The sequence below is a fragment of the Pongo pygmaeus genome, chromosome 20, assembly GCF_028885625.2.
Source record: "Pongo pygmaeus isolate AG05252 chromosome 20, NHGRI_mPonPyg2-v2.0_pri, whole genome shotgun sequence".
In the NCBI taxonomy this organism is placed as follows: domain Eukaryota; kingdom Metazoa; phylum Chordata; class Mammalia; order Primates; family Hominidae; genus Pongo; species Pongo pygmaeus.
Window position 1 is genome coordinate 42,981,755 of NC_072393.2, and position 16,896 is coordinate 42,998,650.

The 16,896-nt window shown below is 43.4% G+C and overlaps 1 protein-coding gene across 8 annotated transcripts in view; it reads left to right on the forward strand.

Moving 5' to 3' along the window:
- The window catches only part of ZNF793 (zinc finger protein 793), a 33,611-nt gene that overhangs the window by 1,716 nt on the left and 14,999 nt on the right, over positions 1-16,896 (forward strand). For 6 of the 8 annotated variants that reach the window (XM_054462494.2, XM_063657646.1, XM_054462492.2 and 3 more), the window contains 2 exons: positions 12,091-12,206; positions 12,959-13,004. In XM_054462494.2, the coding sequence (XP_054318469.1) occupies positions 12,990-13,004 (15 nt within the window). In that variant the 5' untranslated portion in view covers positions 12,091-12,206; positions 12,959-12,989. Of the gene's footprint in view, positions 1-9,771; positions 9,904-12,090; positions 12,207-12,958; positions 13,005-16,896 lie in introns of those variants that run through there. The other 2 variants (XM_054462495.2, XM_063657649.1) reach the window with 2 other exon arrangements.

Sequence of the window (16,896 nt, forward strand, 5' to 3'; positions counted from 1 at the left end):
CTGAGGTCCCAGCTACTCTGGAGGCTGAGGCAGGAGAATCGTTTGAACCCAAGAGGTGGAGATTGCAGTGAAACGAGATTGTACCACTGCACTCCAGGCTGGGTGACAGAATGAGACTCTGTCTCAAAATAAATAAATAAATATAAATAAAATAAAATAAAATGATAATGTAAAAGATTTGGCTGAAAGAGCAAACTGAGAGTGTTTAGAAAATACTTTTATCTAGGCTCAACTTAAAAATAAATTATCAAAGGAAGAGAAACTAGATTTGGAATTTATTGTATTCTGAGAGTCTTTTTGCCTTGTCCTATATATCTTAGGCATAGCCACGTTTAACCTCCACTAATCAATTCCTTATAAAGTCCTGGCAGAAAAAATTCAAGACAGATAAAGCCACAACCACCACAAAACAAAATGTAAAGCTACTTTTAGAAACTGTTCCTCACTGAAATTGAAATTGAACTAATAGTTACTAAAATGGCTAAGATGGGATTGCAAATAAAATGGAAATAAGATTTAAAAAAATAGATTTAGGGGATATAAGTGCAGTTTTGTTACATGGATATATTTCATAGTGGGGAAGCCTGGGCTTTTAGTGTAACTATCACTTGAATAATGTACATTGTACCAATCTGGTAATTTCTCATCCCTTACCCGCTTCCTACCCTCCCTCCATTCAGAGTCATCTGTGTCTATTATTCTGCTTTCTATGTCCATGTGTGCACATTATTATCTTATAAGTGAGAACATGCAGTATTTGACTTTCTGTTTCTGAGTTAGAAAATAAGATTTTGGGCCGGGCACAGTGGCTCATGCCTGTAATCCCAGCACTTTGGGAGGCTGAGGCGGGCAGATCACGAGGTCAGGAGATCGAGACCATCCTGGCTAACACGGTGAAAACCCGTCTCTACTAAAAATATAAAAAATTAGCCGGGCCTGGTGGCGGGCGCCTGTAGTCCCAGCTATTCGGGCGGCTGAGGCAGGAGAATGGCATGAACCCAGGAGGCGGAGCTTGCAGTGAGATAAGATCCCGCCACTGCACTCCAGCCTGGGCGACCGAGCGAGACTCTGTCTCAAAAAAAAAAAAAAAGAAAAGAAGATTTTGACCATTACTCTAATGACAAAGTGCAATGTCAAAACAATATTTTAACTTTAAAAAATTATTACATTTGATCTTTATGTAACCTTCAGACAAAGCACAATGCCTGTAGCATCTTAAGAAATAAAGGCAGCTGGATGCTAAGGCAGGTAACATCTTTCAGAACCCACATAGGTCATATTTTAGTTTTAAAAGCAGATAGTCCCTATTTTTCACTTGCACAGAATCAAAGACAGATAGCTGCTTAGCATGGGTGAAGTAATAAGCCAGGGTAAGGAGTTTGGGTATTTTTTCTCCACGTTGATTCCCTTCACCACCTATACTGTGCTCAGTGCCAGGTTTCAGAGCAAATAATTAAAAAAAAAAATTTACATAAACTTTTTATTGTGATATAAGATATATGCAAAAATGTATATAAATATGCAGCTCAATGAATTGTCACAAGGGAATACCCCTGGGTAATGCACTCAGATCAGAAAACAACATTCTAGCACCATGCCCTCATGATACCCCTCCCAGTCATTACTCTGCCAGAGGTTCCCTAGCTTCTAACCTTAGTATTGTCTTGTTTTTGATCTCTAATTTAATGGGATATTCATTGGGGGGGAGGAGCACCATGGGGAGAGGCAAGATGTGGCTGTGTTTGAACAAAATTTCCAAATTTGAATCCAGATAATTTCATTTATATAACAGATACTTTTCCAGGTCATTAAATATTCCTTGTTTGGCCAGGCACAGTGGCTTACGCCTGTAATCTCAGTGCTTCAGAAGGCTGGGGTAGGAGGGTTGTTTGAGGCCAGGATCTTGAGACCAGCCTGCGCAACATAGCAAAACTCTATCATTACAAAAAATTTAAAAATAGGTGGGTAGTCTGGGCATGTTGGCTGATGCCTGTAATCCCAGCACTTTGGGAGGCCGAGGCGGGTGGATCACTTGAGGTCAGGAGTTTAAGACCAGCCTGGCCAACATGGTGAAACTCCGTCTCTACTAAAAATACAAAAAAAAAAAAAAAAAAATTTAGCTGGGCTTGGTGGCGGGCGCCTGTAATCCCAGCTACTTGGGAGGCTGAGGCAGGAGAATTAGTTAAACCCAGGAGGCAGAGGTTACAGTGAGCCGAGATTGCACCACTGCACTCCAGCCTGGGCAACAAGAGTGAAACTCCATCTCAAAAAAAAAAAAAAAAATCAGCTGGGTGTGGTGGCTCACACTTGTGATCCTAGCTACTGGAGAGGCTGAAGTGAGAGGATTCCTTGAGCCCAGGAGTTCAAGGTTGCAGTGAGCTATGATCGTGCCACTGCACCCTAGCCTGGGTGACAGAGTGAGACCCTGTTTCAAAAAAAAAAAATTATTATTATAATTTTTTTTTGAGACAGAGTCTCACTCTATTGCCCAGGCTGGAGTACAGTGGCGCGATCTCGGCTTACTGCAACCCCCACCTCCCAGGTTCACACCAGTCTCCTGCCTCAGCCTCCCGCGTAGCTGGGACTACAGGCACCCGTGACCACGCCCAGCTAATTTTTTGTATTTTTAGTAGAGACAGGGTTTCACTGTGTTAGCCAGGATGGTCTCGATCTCCTGACCTCGTGATCCGCCCACCTCCCAAGTGCTGGGATTACAGGCGTGAGCCACCTCAAACTTTCATCCACTAGAGTTAGTATCCATTAATGATGCTTATGTGAGTCAATTACTTCTAATTATGGTTACCAAATGGTGATTTTCCAATTGTGTCCTTCCTTCTGTATTTATTGTAGAAGCTTTCCCTTTTCTTCATCTGGAGGATATCAGTACAAAAGTCCTATTTGCATATAAAATAGGAGGTGCACATTAGAAACTTACAAAACTGTTTAAAATGTTGAGTTAGACCATATGCCAAAACTCAGACCTTCTGAATCACAAAGAAAACATCTTGGGAAATTGACTAGTTACAGAGAAACAGTTGTCACATCATGTGACAAAGTGATGCCTCCACACAGACAGGAAACATCTGGGTTCCACTCTGGGCCAGACAGATTTCTGCAGTGTTCTGAGAATGAGGTATTGGCAACTAAGAAGACAAAGAAAGAAACTTTCAGAAACGTGGTAAAACTGTCAAAACCACATGACACGATCTATATGTGCTGTAAAACCTAACTCTTAATTTTGTTTATTCTGTGACAGGGAATCATATTATGTATTTTTTAATGAAGATGGAAAAGATTAGATGAGCAAATATGGTATGGTGCCTTCAACTGAGTTATACCCAACTGTGATTGATTTTCTGTAGTTTTTATTTTCTGTCTTGATGAAACATTCAGTCAAGGAAGTTAGAAAATATATATGAGAAGTGGAAGGAATTAATATAAAAAGAAAAATTAACGACCTAAAAAAGGAAAAAGGTAAAGCTGATAAATCTGATTTTAATAAAAGTCAATAATACAGATAAACCATTAGCAAACCTTATCAAGTCAGGAGGAAATGAACAGATATACAAATTAGGAATGTGAAAAGGGGAATAACCGTATTATTAAGAAATATTTTTGTAACACTTTACATTAATAGATTTCAAAGGTGGCATGCAAACGACTTTTTCAGAATATATATGTAAAACTTCCTTAAGAAGAGAAAATAAAAAGATCAATAGCTATGAACGATTAAAATACTTGAAAAAGTTCCTGTCCACCACCTCAACTATCAGGTTAGATAGGTCAATTGGTGATTTCTTATTGAGCCTTAAAGTGACTTCCAAGTAACACACTGTTCTTTAGTTCAAGACCAACCTGAGCAATATGGCAAAACCCTATCTCTGCAAAAAATACAAAAATTATCTGAGTGTGGTGTTGTACACCTATAGTTGCAGCTACTTAGGAGGCTGAGGTGGGAGGGTTGCTTGAGTCTGGTAGGTTAAGGCTGCAGTGAGCCATGAGCTGATATCACACCTCTGCACTCCAGCCTGGGTGACAGAGTGAGACCCTGTCTCCAGTAGATAGATAGATAGATAGATAGATAGATAGATAGATAGACTCTTCCAGGGAATTTATAAAGGAATACACCATTGCCCAACCTTTTTTTTTTATATAAAGCCAGCATTGTTGCATTGATTTCAAAAACTGGAAAAGGTGGCATTTCAAAAGAAAACCATAGCCAAACCTTCTTATGAATGTACATGCAAAATTACCAATATGTTAAATAATGCATTATGACTGAGAATAAATTTATCCTGAAAGTGTAAGTTCAATATTAAAGAATTTACTAATGAATTTTACCATGTTAATAGGGCAAGGGAGAATACCATAGCCACCTCATAGATGGGAAAAAAGTATTTGATAAAATTCAACATCTGTTCTGGATTTTAAAAAACATAATGAAATAGAACAATTTGGATACTTTCTTAACTTGATAAGACCTATGTCTCAAGTGAAAAGTCAGTAGCAGACGTAATGGCAGAACTCTGCATACATTCCCATTCAAGTGAACACCCTGTCCCTGCTTTGATTTGTTTTCCTCTAGAGTGCCTGCTAGTGCAGTTAATCAGGGAATGAAATAAGAAACAGAAGTATTGGACAAGACAAGAAAAAACTGTATTTGTGGATGAAATAATTGTCTATCCCAAAAGCTCTGGAAGATTAACCATTATAGTTATTAAGGAAGCTCAGTAAGGGGGCTGTTTTAAAATGACTGTAGGAAAATGGATTAATGACTTTTTTCTTTTTTTCTTTTTTTTTTTTTTTTGAGATGGAGTCTCGCTCTCTCACCCAGGCTGGAGTGCAGTGGCGCAATCTCAGCTCACTGCAAGCTCCGCTTCCCGGGTCCATGCCATTCTCCTGCCTCAGCCTCCCGAGTAGCTAGGACCACAGGTGCCCTCCACCCCACCCGGCCAATTTTTTTGTAATTTTAGTAGAGACGGGGTTTCACCGTGTTAGCCAGGATGGTCTTGATCTCCTGACCTCGTGATCTGCCCACTTCGGCCTCCCAAAGTGCTGGGATTACAGGCGTGAGCCACCGTGCCCAGCCTGATGACTTTTTTTATTGCAGTCAGTAATTAAAAGGATGAAAATATGCCATTTAGAATGGTAACTGAAAATACAGTTGACTATCCAGTAACGGATGTAACAAGAAAATTGAAGTACCCATGTGAAAGCATAAAACAGTACATTTTGAGATGTATAGAAAGTCTTGAATAAATATTGAAGCCTTGTTCTTAGATTGGAAGACTCAACAATTTTCAAAATTGTCAGTATTTTCTTATATGAATGGACAAATTCAGTGCAATGTTAAGCAAAATCTTAAGAAGGGATCTCTTTGCCCCAAATTGTAACAGAATAATTCTACAATTTATGTTGAAGATGAAACATTTGAGAATATCTAGGACATTTATGAAAAATAAGTAACAAGAGGTAATATGCTAGACAAAGCTTTCAAACATACAGCTTCAGGAGATAGAGGCTATGACCTAAGAGGAAGAATAAGTTGAGGGAGAAGATACTGAGTTCACTTTTGTGAAACCACAATGGGTGGCAATGAGAGATCTATGATCTAGTTTTTTGTTGTTGTTGTTTTTTTGAGACAAGAGTTTCTCTCTTCTTGCCCAGGCTGGAGTACAGTGCTGCGATCTCGACTCTCTGCAACCTCCACCTCCCGGGTTCAGGCGATTCTTCTGCCTCAGCCTCCCAAGTAGCTGGGATTACAGGCATGCGCCACTATGCCTGGCTAATTTTTGCATTTTTAGTAGAGACGGGGTTTCACCATGTTGGTCAGGCTGGTTTCAAACTCCTGACCTCAGGTGATCTACCTGCCCTGGCCTCCCAAGTGCTGGGATTACAGGTGTGAGCCACTGTGCCCAGCCTATGATCTAGTTTTAAGATTGTGACTGAGAGCATCCAGATGATGGTATCTATATGGTAAAATATGGCTTTTGAGTTCAAATGTTAGGGACTGATAAGGGTGTGTAAGTCACAATCATGTCACAATGCTGAGATGGTGCTCATCAGATGGCTGCCATGCTGCTAGAAGAGTGCCTGACTGCAGGGCAATACTGCTTTCCAAGACTGACTCTTTTTTTTTTCTTTTTTAAATTTCGATTCTTGCTCTTTCACCCACACTGGAGTACAGTGGTATGATCTCAGCTCACTGTAACCTCCACCTCCCAGGTTCAAGCAATTCTCCTTAGCCTCCTGTGTAGCTGGGACTACAGGTGCGACCACCACACCCAGCTAATTTTTGTATTTTTAGTAGAGATGGGGTTTCACCATGTTGGCCAGGCTGGTCTTGAACTCCTGGCCTCAGGCGATCTGCCCACCTCGGCCTCCCAAAATGCTGGGATTACAGGCATGAGCCACTGCGCCCGGCCTGAGATTGACTCTTTACTAAGAAAGATAATGATTGACCTTCATCTTCAAGTGGATTCTCCCCATAGTTGCCCAGTTTTAGGGAGGAATCGGGACTGAGGGAGGAAGGGAACTTTGTTTTTCACATTTCCTTACTTCATCAGGATAGGTGGCACTGATTTTATCTGCCACACTTGGCTGTGTGTGCAGATGGGCATCCCCAGTAGGAAAAAATGTGTTTTTAAATAAAAAAGGAAAATTATTAGACTAATTTTACCTTGTTGAAGGAAATTGAAGAAAATATTCATCATAGTTTTACCATATGTATCCAATTACTGTTTCCTGCCTTCATATTTTAGTCTGTATCTAAATATGGAGGTGCTTTTAGTAATCAGCTGGAGGTGATTTTAGTAATCTACAGCTGGAGGTGCCTATAATGGAGGTGATTTTAGTAATTAGCTGGAGGTGATTTTAGTAATCTACAGCTGGAGGTGCCTGTAATCCCAGCTACTTGGGAGGCTGAGGCAGGAGAATCCCTTGAACCCGGGAGGTGGAGGCTGCAGTGAGCTGAGATCGCACCACTGCCCTCCAGCCTGGGCAACAAGAGACAAACTCTGTCTCAAAAAAAAAAAAAAAAAATGTGCATAGCAAATGTTGCATTGCTCTTTTAGAAGGCAAATCTGTCTCTGAGAGGCAGCAAGACTGAGAAGTTATAAACCCAAGCACCACAGCCAGGCTAGTCAGGTCTGTATCTCAGTGCTGCCGTGTGCTAGTTCTTCAGCTCTCTCAGGCACTATGTCTTTATCTAGAAATGGAGTAGGACTCGGTTTAGAGGGCAGTGTGAGGAATAAATGAGTCCATATGAGGAAATAACCTTGCACAGTGCCTAAGTTGAGATCAGGGCTCAATAACTACAAGCTAGGTTTTTTTTTTCTATTTCTGTCAGTTTCTATGATGTGTCATAGTTTTATTTGTTCTTCCTGCGCAAGACCATGCTTGTTTTGATTCGTCATTATTGTAAATTTTATTATTGTTATTATTGCTGTTACCCAAATAAATATATAATTATGAGGCTATTGGAAAAGTTAGAAAATGAACGCTTCAAAAACGAAATGTAAATTCCCTTCAATCCCTTCACTCAGAGAAAGCAATGTTAATATTTTCATAGATTTGGACTTACGTAATTTAAAAAATAGAATTATGCTTCACATTGTATGTTATGACTTGTATTTTCTGCTTCAAAATACATCACAAATGCAGTTCCAAGTCGGAGTACACCACTCCATTATTATTATTATTATTATTATTATTATTATTATTATTATTTTCTGAGGCAGAGTCTCGCTCTGTCGCCCAGGCTGGAGTGCAGTGGCGCAATCTCGGCTCGCTGCAACCTCCACCTCCTGGGTTCAAGCAATTCTCCTGCCTCAGCCTCCCGAGTAGCTGGGATTACAGGCACCTCCCACCACGCCCAGCTAATTTTTTCTGTTTTTAGTAGAGACAAGGTTTTACCATGTTGGTCAGGCTAGTCTCGAACTCCTGACCTCAGTTGATCTGCCCGCCTTGGCCTCCCAAAGTGCTGGGATTACAAGGTGTGAGCAACGGCACCCGGCCTCCACTACTATTTCTAATGCCTGCCTTGTGTTCTGTTCTGTGGCTCACCAATATCAGCCTGCCAATCTTTTAATTGCTGGGACAGGCTGGGTGTGGTGGCTCACACCTATAATCCAGGCCAGGGTGGGTGGATTGATTGAGTCCAGGAGTCCAAGACAAGCCTGAAAAACATGGTGAAACCCTGTCTCTACAAAAAAAAAAAAAAAAAAAAAAAAATTAGCCAGGTGTGTTGGTGCACATCTATAGTCCTCCTACTCAGGAGGCTGAGGTGGGTGGGAGGATCACCTGAGCCTGGGAGTTTGAGGCTGCAGCAAGCCATGATCATGCCACTGTACTCCAGCCTATCTCAAATAAAGAAATAGATAAATGAAAAAAAAAAATTATTGTTGGGACATTTTGATTGCTTTCAGTTGTTTTACTTTTGTAAGCAAAGGTGAGATGAACATCCTTGTACCTTTATCTTTTATTTTAGCGAGACTCATTAGTTCCTTGAGACACATTATTGGATGTTGAAGAGTGGTTTAATGAGTGTGCACTCTAAAAATTCTGATAGGGCCGGGCGCGGTGGCTCACACCTGTAATCTCAGCACTTTCGGAGGCCAAGGCGGGCGGATCACGAGGTCAGGAGATTGAGACCATCCTGCCTAACGCGGTGAAACCCCATCTCTACTAAAAATACAAAAAAATTAGCCGGGCGTGGTGGCGGGCGCCTGTAGTCCCAGCTACTCCGGAGGCTGAGGCAGGAGAATGGTGTGAACCCAGGAGGCAGAGCTTGCAGTGAGCTGAGATCGCGCCACTGCACTCCAGCCTGGGCAGCAGAGCGAGACTCCAACTCAAAAAAAAAAAAAAATTCTGATATGAATTCCCTTCAGAAAGCTGGAATATCCTACCCTCCTACCAGCAGTGTAAGAGATATGATTTCCATCTTTGCCAATCTTATAAGCCAAAAAGACCATTTTAATAATCTTGTGGAAAAGACTTTTCCTAAAAATACTATCAGAAGCAGAAACTATAAGGGGAAAAAATCAACAAGTTGACTATTAAAAATAACCAATAAAACTTATTTGGTATTTGGAAACTAATAAACCCAGTTTAAGGACAAATGACAAATAAGGACAAATGTTATACTATAAAAAATGTTTATAACAAATATGAGAAAGGATTAATAGCCTCAATATATAAAGAGCACTTGTAAATGAATTTTTGAAAATAAACAACTCAGGAAAATCACAAGAGCATAAACAGATTGTTTTCAAAAGAAATGCAAATGGCCGATAAATAGATGAGGAAAATGTCTTTCTCCACTGGAAATCAAAGAAGGGTAAAATAATAAATAAATGATAGGGACACTGAGACACAGAGAGACTAAGTAACTCGTTCAAAATCACACATCAGTAAATGGCAGAGCCTGCATTTGAACCCAGGTTGTCTGGCTCCCGAGTCTGTTTGACAGCCTCTTCTGTTTTCACAGGTGAGGAAACAGGCCTAGAGAGGTAAAGTGTCTAGCCCAGATTCTCTCAGTCAGTCAGAGGAATTACTTGGCTTCAAACTTGTATCCGAGTCATTCCTTGGCTCAGGGAGTGACTGAGACCCAAAGGTCTTTGTGGAAGTTCCCCCGTCCCAATCCCAGAGCAGAGCCATCACTCGGCTATGTCTCCTGCACAGCCTCTGCAGGCTTTTCCCCCTGAGGCCCCAGGCAGTGTTTGGGGAGGGACGATTGGATGACTCTCACCATGGGTGGGATCTGCTTATCTTCAGGTTCTCTGGGTGCCCGGCAGACCTTTGGATCCTGCCACCTTGCTGGACGGTAGGGCTCTCTAGCTCCTGCCAGCCCTTTGAGCCACAGGACCTTGGTCACAACATCTGCAGAAGGCCCTGCAGCTAAGTGTGAGTTCCTGTTGAGAGATGGAGCTGTGAGCGCCTGGGCAAGCCAGGTTAAAGACCCTCTGTCCAGGAGAAGGGAAGTTGGGACAAAAATTCCCTTCTGAAGGAATCACTCAGACCCCATACCTCTTGTCAGAGCAAAGACTCCCACATAAAAGGAAATAGCTTCATCCCTGAGCCAGAAGCTGAGCAAGACCCAACCTGAAGACATCACTCTTTCCAGGGACTCTCCATGGCTAAATGAAGGGAGGATGGTTGGCCCAAGATCCAGGGAGACAGAGTGAAGGGAGAGGTAGAGAGGCCAGAGTCTCACTGCAGGTGTGATAGGCATGTTCTTTCAGGAGAAGGGGGCATCTGTCTAGCCCAGTGCATCCTGCTATCTTGTGGTATGGGGTGTGGCCCATCTGCTCCTTTATTCTTGCTGGACCTTTCGAGACTTGCTCTCCTGTCATTTTTGGCACCTCACCTGGCCTCTCAGAATGTGATGAGTTCACTCCATCCTGATTCAGAGGCAGAAAAGGCCCTGGATTCTCAGAATGGTGGTGGTGGCAGAATTTATGGACCTACTGTATATAATTTTATTTTGTTTTGTTTTTTGAGATGGAATTTCACTCTTGTAACCCAGGCTGGAGTACAATGGCGCGATCTCAGAATTACAGACATGCACCACCATGCCGGGCTAATTTTTTTTGAGACGAAGTCCGCTCTGTCGCCCAGGCTGGAGTGCAGTGGCGTGATCTCGGCTCACTGCAAGCTCTGCCTCCCGGGTTCACGCCATTCTCCTGCCTCGGCCTACCGAGTAGCTGGGACTACAGGTGCGTGCCACAACGCCTGGCTAATTTTTTGTATTTTTAGTAGACACGGGGTTTCACCGTGTTAGCCAAGATAGTCTCGATCTCCCAACCTTGTGATTTGCCTGCCTCGGCCTCCCAAAGTGCTGGGATTACAGGCGTGAGCCACTGCGCCTGGCCTAATTTTTGTATTTTTAGTAGAGACAGAGTTTCACCATGTTGGCCAGGCTGGTCTTGAACTCCTGACCTCAAGCGATCCACCCAACTCGGCCTCCCAAAGTACTGGGATTACAGGCATGAATCACCGTGCATGGCCAGTTCTTTTTTTTTTGAGACAGAGTTTCACTCTTGTTGCCCAGGCTGGAGTGCAATGGCGCAATCTCGGCTCACTGCAGCCTCTGCCTCCCAGGTTCAAGGGATTCTCCTGCCTCAGCCTCCCGAGTAACTGGGATTATAGGCACGCATCACCACGCCCAGCTAATTTTGTACTTTTAGTAGAGATGGGGTTTCACTATGTTGGTCAGGCTCATCTCGAACTCCCAACTTCAGGTGATCCACCTGCCTTGGCCTCTCAAAGTGCTGGGATTACAGGCCTGAGCCACTGCACCTAGCCTTTTGTTTTTAACTAAACATTTTATTTGGAAATTTTTTTCCAAAAAAAAGCAAGAATATTACTGTGGTCTCCTATGTATTCCTTACCTAGGTTCATCTATATAAAGCCATGTTTGCATGTGCTCTCTTTCTGTATACAAATATATATGTATATAGATGATTATGTTATATCATAAATATATCATTCTTATTCTTTCTTTTCTTTAACTACTTAAGACTAACTTGCAGACATGATGCTCCTTTACCCATAAGTACTTCAGGGTATATTTCCTAAGAATGAGAACATTTTCTTATATAACCAGTAGTTTTCAAAACCAGGCAATTAACACTGATTACTAAGTCAGTGTTATAATGATTTAATAATCATGATAACTAGACTAATATAGAATATAGACTAGACTAATCTAGTCTACAATCAGATGTCAGCTAATACTGTCACTTTATAGCAACTTTTCTTTCTTTCTTTTTTTTTTTTGAGACCAAGTCTCACTCTTGTCACCCAGGCTGGAGTGCAATGGTGTGATCTTGGCTCACTGCAACCTCCGCCTCCTGGGTTCAAATGATTCTCCTGCCTCAGCCTCCTGAGTACCTGGGATTACAGGCGCCTGCCACCACACCTGGCTAATTTTTGTATTTTTAGTAGAGATGGGGTTTCACCATGTTGGCCAGGCTGGTCTCGAACTCCTGACCTCAGGCGATCCGCCCGCCTCAGCCTCCCAAAGTGCTGGGATTACAGACATGAGCCACTGTGCCCGGCCCTATAGCAACTTTTCTTTTTCCATTCCAGGATCCAATCCAGGATTACATGCTGCCTTCAGGTGACATATCCGTTTAGTCTCCTTTAATCAGGAGCAGTTTCTCAGTCTTCATCTTCCATGAAGTCGACATTTTTGAAGAGTATAGGTGAGTTATTTTGTTTATTGTAACTCAGTATGGTTTTGTCTGATGTCTCCTCATTGATTAGGTTCAGGTATGCATTTGGGGTGTGAACACCACAGAAAGGATGTTGTACCCTTCACAGTGCATTATATCAGGATGATGTCTTATATCTCATTACTGGTCATGTTAGCTGATCACTTGACTAAGTGATACTGCCAAGTTTCTCCAAGGGAAAGTTGCTTTTTTCCTTTTATAATCATTAAGTGCCTTGGGGTGTGGGGCATTTAGATACTATGCTAACCATGCTTTATGGTCTATGCTTTATGATCTGTACATATTTCTAAGTACTTGAAACAAATAAGAGATAAAGGATATTTATTTGTTTGTTTATTTATTTATTTTTTTTTTGAGACAGGGTCTTACTCTGTCACCCAGGCCAGATTGCAGTAGTGGGATCATGGCTCACTGCAGTTTTGACCTCCTGGGCTCAAGTGATCCTCCCACCTAAGCCTCCTGGGTAGCTGGGACTACAGGTGTGCAACACCATGCCTGGCTAATTTTTTATCTTTTTTGTAGAGACGGGTTTTGCCATATTGCCCAGGCTGGCCTCTAACTCCTAGCCTCAAATAAGGTGTGAGCCACCACACCCAGCTGAAAGCATGGATTTTTGTACAAGATTTACAAGGGGAATTTGCAATCTCCAAGACAGGCCTAGCCCCTTACACTCTGTCTTCTGTTCTCTCTTTCTCCATCTTCTTCCCCCCACATGTCTACAGGTGTCAGATCTTTTTCCAGGAACAGCAGAAAATGATCGAATACCAGGTGAGTATCACATTAAGTAGCCCAGTTTTCCTTCCTGGGGAAACTGTCCTAGAAAAAAAAAAAAAGATGCATTATAAGTATGTACAGTTTGTACATACAGGCTGGGTTCTCAGGGAAGCTGACTCGTAGATGGAGATTTTTCTCACAGGAGGTTTATTAGGCAGGCTCTTAGAACACCTGTAAGATAGTGAGGGAAGCTGGATTGGGCTGAGGGAGTTGTTAAACAGAGGCCTCAGAGGATCTTATACTCTGGAGCTGGGATGGCCTTCAGCATTGTTGTGAATGGAGGCAAGGGGGCTTTTATATTCTGAAATCAACTAATCATTGATTGTAGGCTGCCTCAAGGAGGGTAGATATCCTTAGATGGTGCAGTACCCTTTGGCCAAGGATAATTCTCAGAAAGGTTTTAAACCGGCCGCTAGTGGTAGCTCACGCCTGTAATCCCAGCACTTTGGGAGGCCAAGGCAGTTGGATCACCTGAGGTCAGGAGTTTGAGACCAGCCTGGCCAACATGGTGAAAGCCTGCCTCTGTTAAGAATACAAAAATTAGCTGGGCGTGGTGGCGGGTGCCTGTAATCCCAGCTACTCGGGAGGCTGAGGCAGGAGAATTGCTTAAACCTGGGAGGTGGAGGTTGCAGTGAGCCAAGATCGTGCCATTGCACTCCAGCCTGGGCAACAAAAGCAAAACTCCATCTCAAAAAAAAAAAATAATAATAGTAATAAAAGGTTTTAAGCCTGCAAGAGCCTGTGCTTCATGGGGATTGGGTTGAACACTACAGCCTCTTTTCTATATGTAGATACAGTGGCAAGATACTTACACATACTGCTATAACCAACATGTTATCTTTATTTTTTGTAAAGATGAGGTCTTACTTAGAACCATGCCATTTTTTTTTAACCAGATATGTAATGCTTCATTGTATGCAAGGGAATATGACTGATTTGACCAGTCCCTCATTTGATGGACATTTGGGTAGTTTTCAGACTTGATATTACAAGCAATGATGCAAGGAACATTCTCTGTTGGATTACAGATGTACAAAGTGGAGAGTCCAAGAGTCAGTAACTGATCTTCCTGGTAGCCCAACAAAAAGGCAAATACAGTTAGCCCAAGATTTGTACTGTTTATAAGGAAGAAGCCTATTGTTATCTCAAGGGGAAAATTAGCATTTCAAGGCAGTTTTTGAAGGTGTTTTCCTAAGATGCCTTCTTAGGACTGAAGTAGAGAAGCACAGCTTCTCACAGTGTGGTCCTGGGACATGGGCGTCTCCTGGGAGCCTGTCAGAAATACAGAACGGCCTGCTCCGCCCCTGGCCTGCTTCATGGGGTGATTTGTAGGTATAGCCTGGGAATCTGTGTTTAAAAGACTTTGGATGATCTTTATGCACACAAAAGTATGAAAAACATTAATAGTGATAGTAGACAAAGTTCTTAATAACTAATAAATGCCGAAGTAGGTTTTTTATATTGGTTCCCCTTGGAATAGAGTGTTAGACCCAAGGCAGAACTCCCAGTTTTTCAGGTGACCAAAACCACCAAGCGCTAGCTCCCCAATGGTATGACAATGTTTTCTATCTGTGTCAAAGTTGTAGGAAGTCCTAACTCCTCTGTTGCTTGTGATCCACATATATAATGGAAGGAAATGCTGCATGTCAGTGAGAAGAAAGTGAAAATACAAATGATTTCGTTTTGTTTTTTTTTTTTTTTTGAGATGGAGTCTCGCTCTGTCGCCCAGACTGGAGTGCAGTGGTATGATCTCAGCTCACTGCAAGCTCCACCTCCCCAATTCAAGCAATTCTCCTGCCTCAGCCTCCGGAGTAGCTGGGACTACAGGTGCCTGCCACCACGCCCGGCTAATTTTTTGTATTTTTAGTAGAGATGGGGTTTCACCGTGTTAGCCAGGATGGTCTCGATCTCCTGACCTCGTGATCCTCCCGCCTCGGCCTCCCAAAGTGCTGGGATTACAGGAGTGAGCCACCGCGCCCGGCCTTTTTTTTCTTTTTTTTTTTTTTTTGAGACGGAGTCTCATTCTGCTGCCAGGCTGGAGTGCAGTGGTGCAATCTCGGCTCACTGAAAGCTCCGACTCCCTGGTTCAAGCGATTCTCCTGCCTCAGCCTCCTGAGTAGCTGGGACTACAGGCGCCCACCACCAAACCCAGCTAACTTTTATATTTTTAGTAGAGATGAGGTTTCGATGGTCTCAATCTCCTGATCTCGTGATCCATCTGCCTCGGCCTCCCAAAGTGCTAGGATTACAGGCGTGAGCCACCCTGCCTGGCCAATATGAATGATTTCTGGTTAGGGGGTCAGAGGGCTGCTTCAAGTGTACAGAAGCCCTGAATTTGATCCAAGGCATCTGTATCCTTGATCTGGACTAAGGGACAGATGTACTGCCCAGCATTTAAATGACTGTCATTCTTCTTATATGTGTGTTCTAGTTTGGTAGCAAACAGTTACACATCTTATTCCTGGGAATGTCTCAGTGTGAGGTGTTCCCAGCCCCCAAGGGCCCTGTGTCCTGAGAAGACTCCTCCTTTCCCCTGAGTTTCTCATTCCTGCCTCCTCCTCCATCCCTTCTCAGTTGCCCATCGCAGGAGATGGTGCCATCCCATCGGGCAGGCCAGGACCCTGAGATTTACCCTTGACTTCCTCCCTATTTTTCCCCCTCCTTCTACCCAGTCACCATGCCATGCTAATTTTTAAAAGTTCAGTGATTCTTTTTATTTTTTTGAAACAGGGTCTTACTCACTGGAGCCTTGAACTCCTGGGCTCAAGCGATCCTCCCACCTCAGCCTCCCGAGTAGCTGGGACTATACCACTGTGCCCAGCTAATTTTTTTATTTTTTGTAAAGATGGGATCTTACTATATTACCCAGGCTGGTCTTGAGCTTCTGGGCTCAAGTGGTCCTCCGGCCTCGGCCTCCCAAAGTGCTGGGATTACAGGCATGAGCTACCACACCCGGCCACAACTTCAGTGATTGCTGCCTCTTCATTCCTGTGTTCTGTGGAAATGGCATGGCTTCCTGGGTGCAGAATTGTATCTTTTCCTGGGAAATATTGACCCAGAGCCTGTCACTGTGCCCTGTGATCAGCCCTGACTGCTGCTCTCTTACTACCCCAGTGTGTTGTTCTGGCATCAGGGAGGGTGTTTGCTTGGCACCCCCTCTGCACTGTGCCCTCTATGTGAATCTTAGTGTGTCATGTGCCAGCCTCCATGGCCCCTGCCCTGCTTCTGGTCCTGCCTTTAGGCCCATTTGCCTGGGCTACTACTGCTCAGGTGCTGCTCCTCCTGAGAATGGGGCGTGGGCCTGGGCTGCTCTCAGAGCCGCTTTGGTGCTTCTTTCCTTCAGCCACTCCTGGAGGTGATAGGCCAGTAGCCTCAGCACTGCAATAGAGCTACCTACCCTACTAAAGCCCACTGCATAGGCACTGAGTCCCCATTTTTTGTCCTTTAGAATTGTTTTCCTTTCTTTTTTTCTTTTTTTTTTTTTTTGAGATGGAGTCTCGCTGTGTCACCCAGGCTGGAGTGCAGTGGCGCAATCTCGGCTCACTGCAACCTCCGCCTCCCAGGTTCAAGCGATTCTCCTGCCTCAGCCTCCTGAGTAGCTGGAATTACAGGCACGCACCATCACGCCCGGCTAAGTTTTTGTCTTTTTGGTAGAGATGGGGTTTTGCCCTGTTGGCCAGGGTGGTCTTGAACTCCTGACCTCAGGTGATCCACCCGCCTGCGTGCTACCACCGCTGGCTAATTTTTGTATTTTTAGTAAAGACGGGGTTTCACCATATCGGCCAGGCTGTTCTTGAACTCCTGACCTCAGGTGATCCACCCTCCTCAGCCTCCCAAAGTGCTGGGATTACAGGCATTAAGCCACCGCTCCTGGCCAGAATTGTTT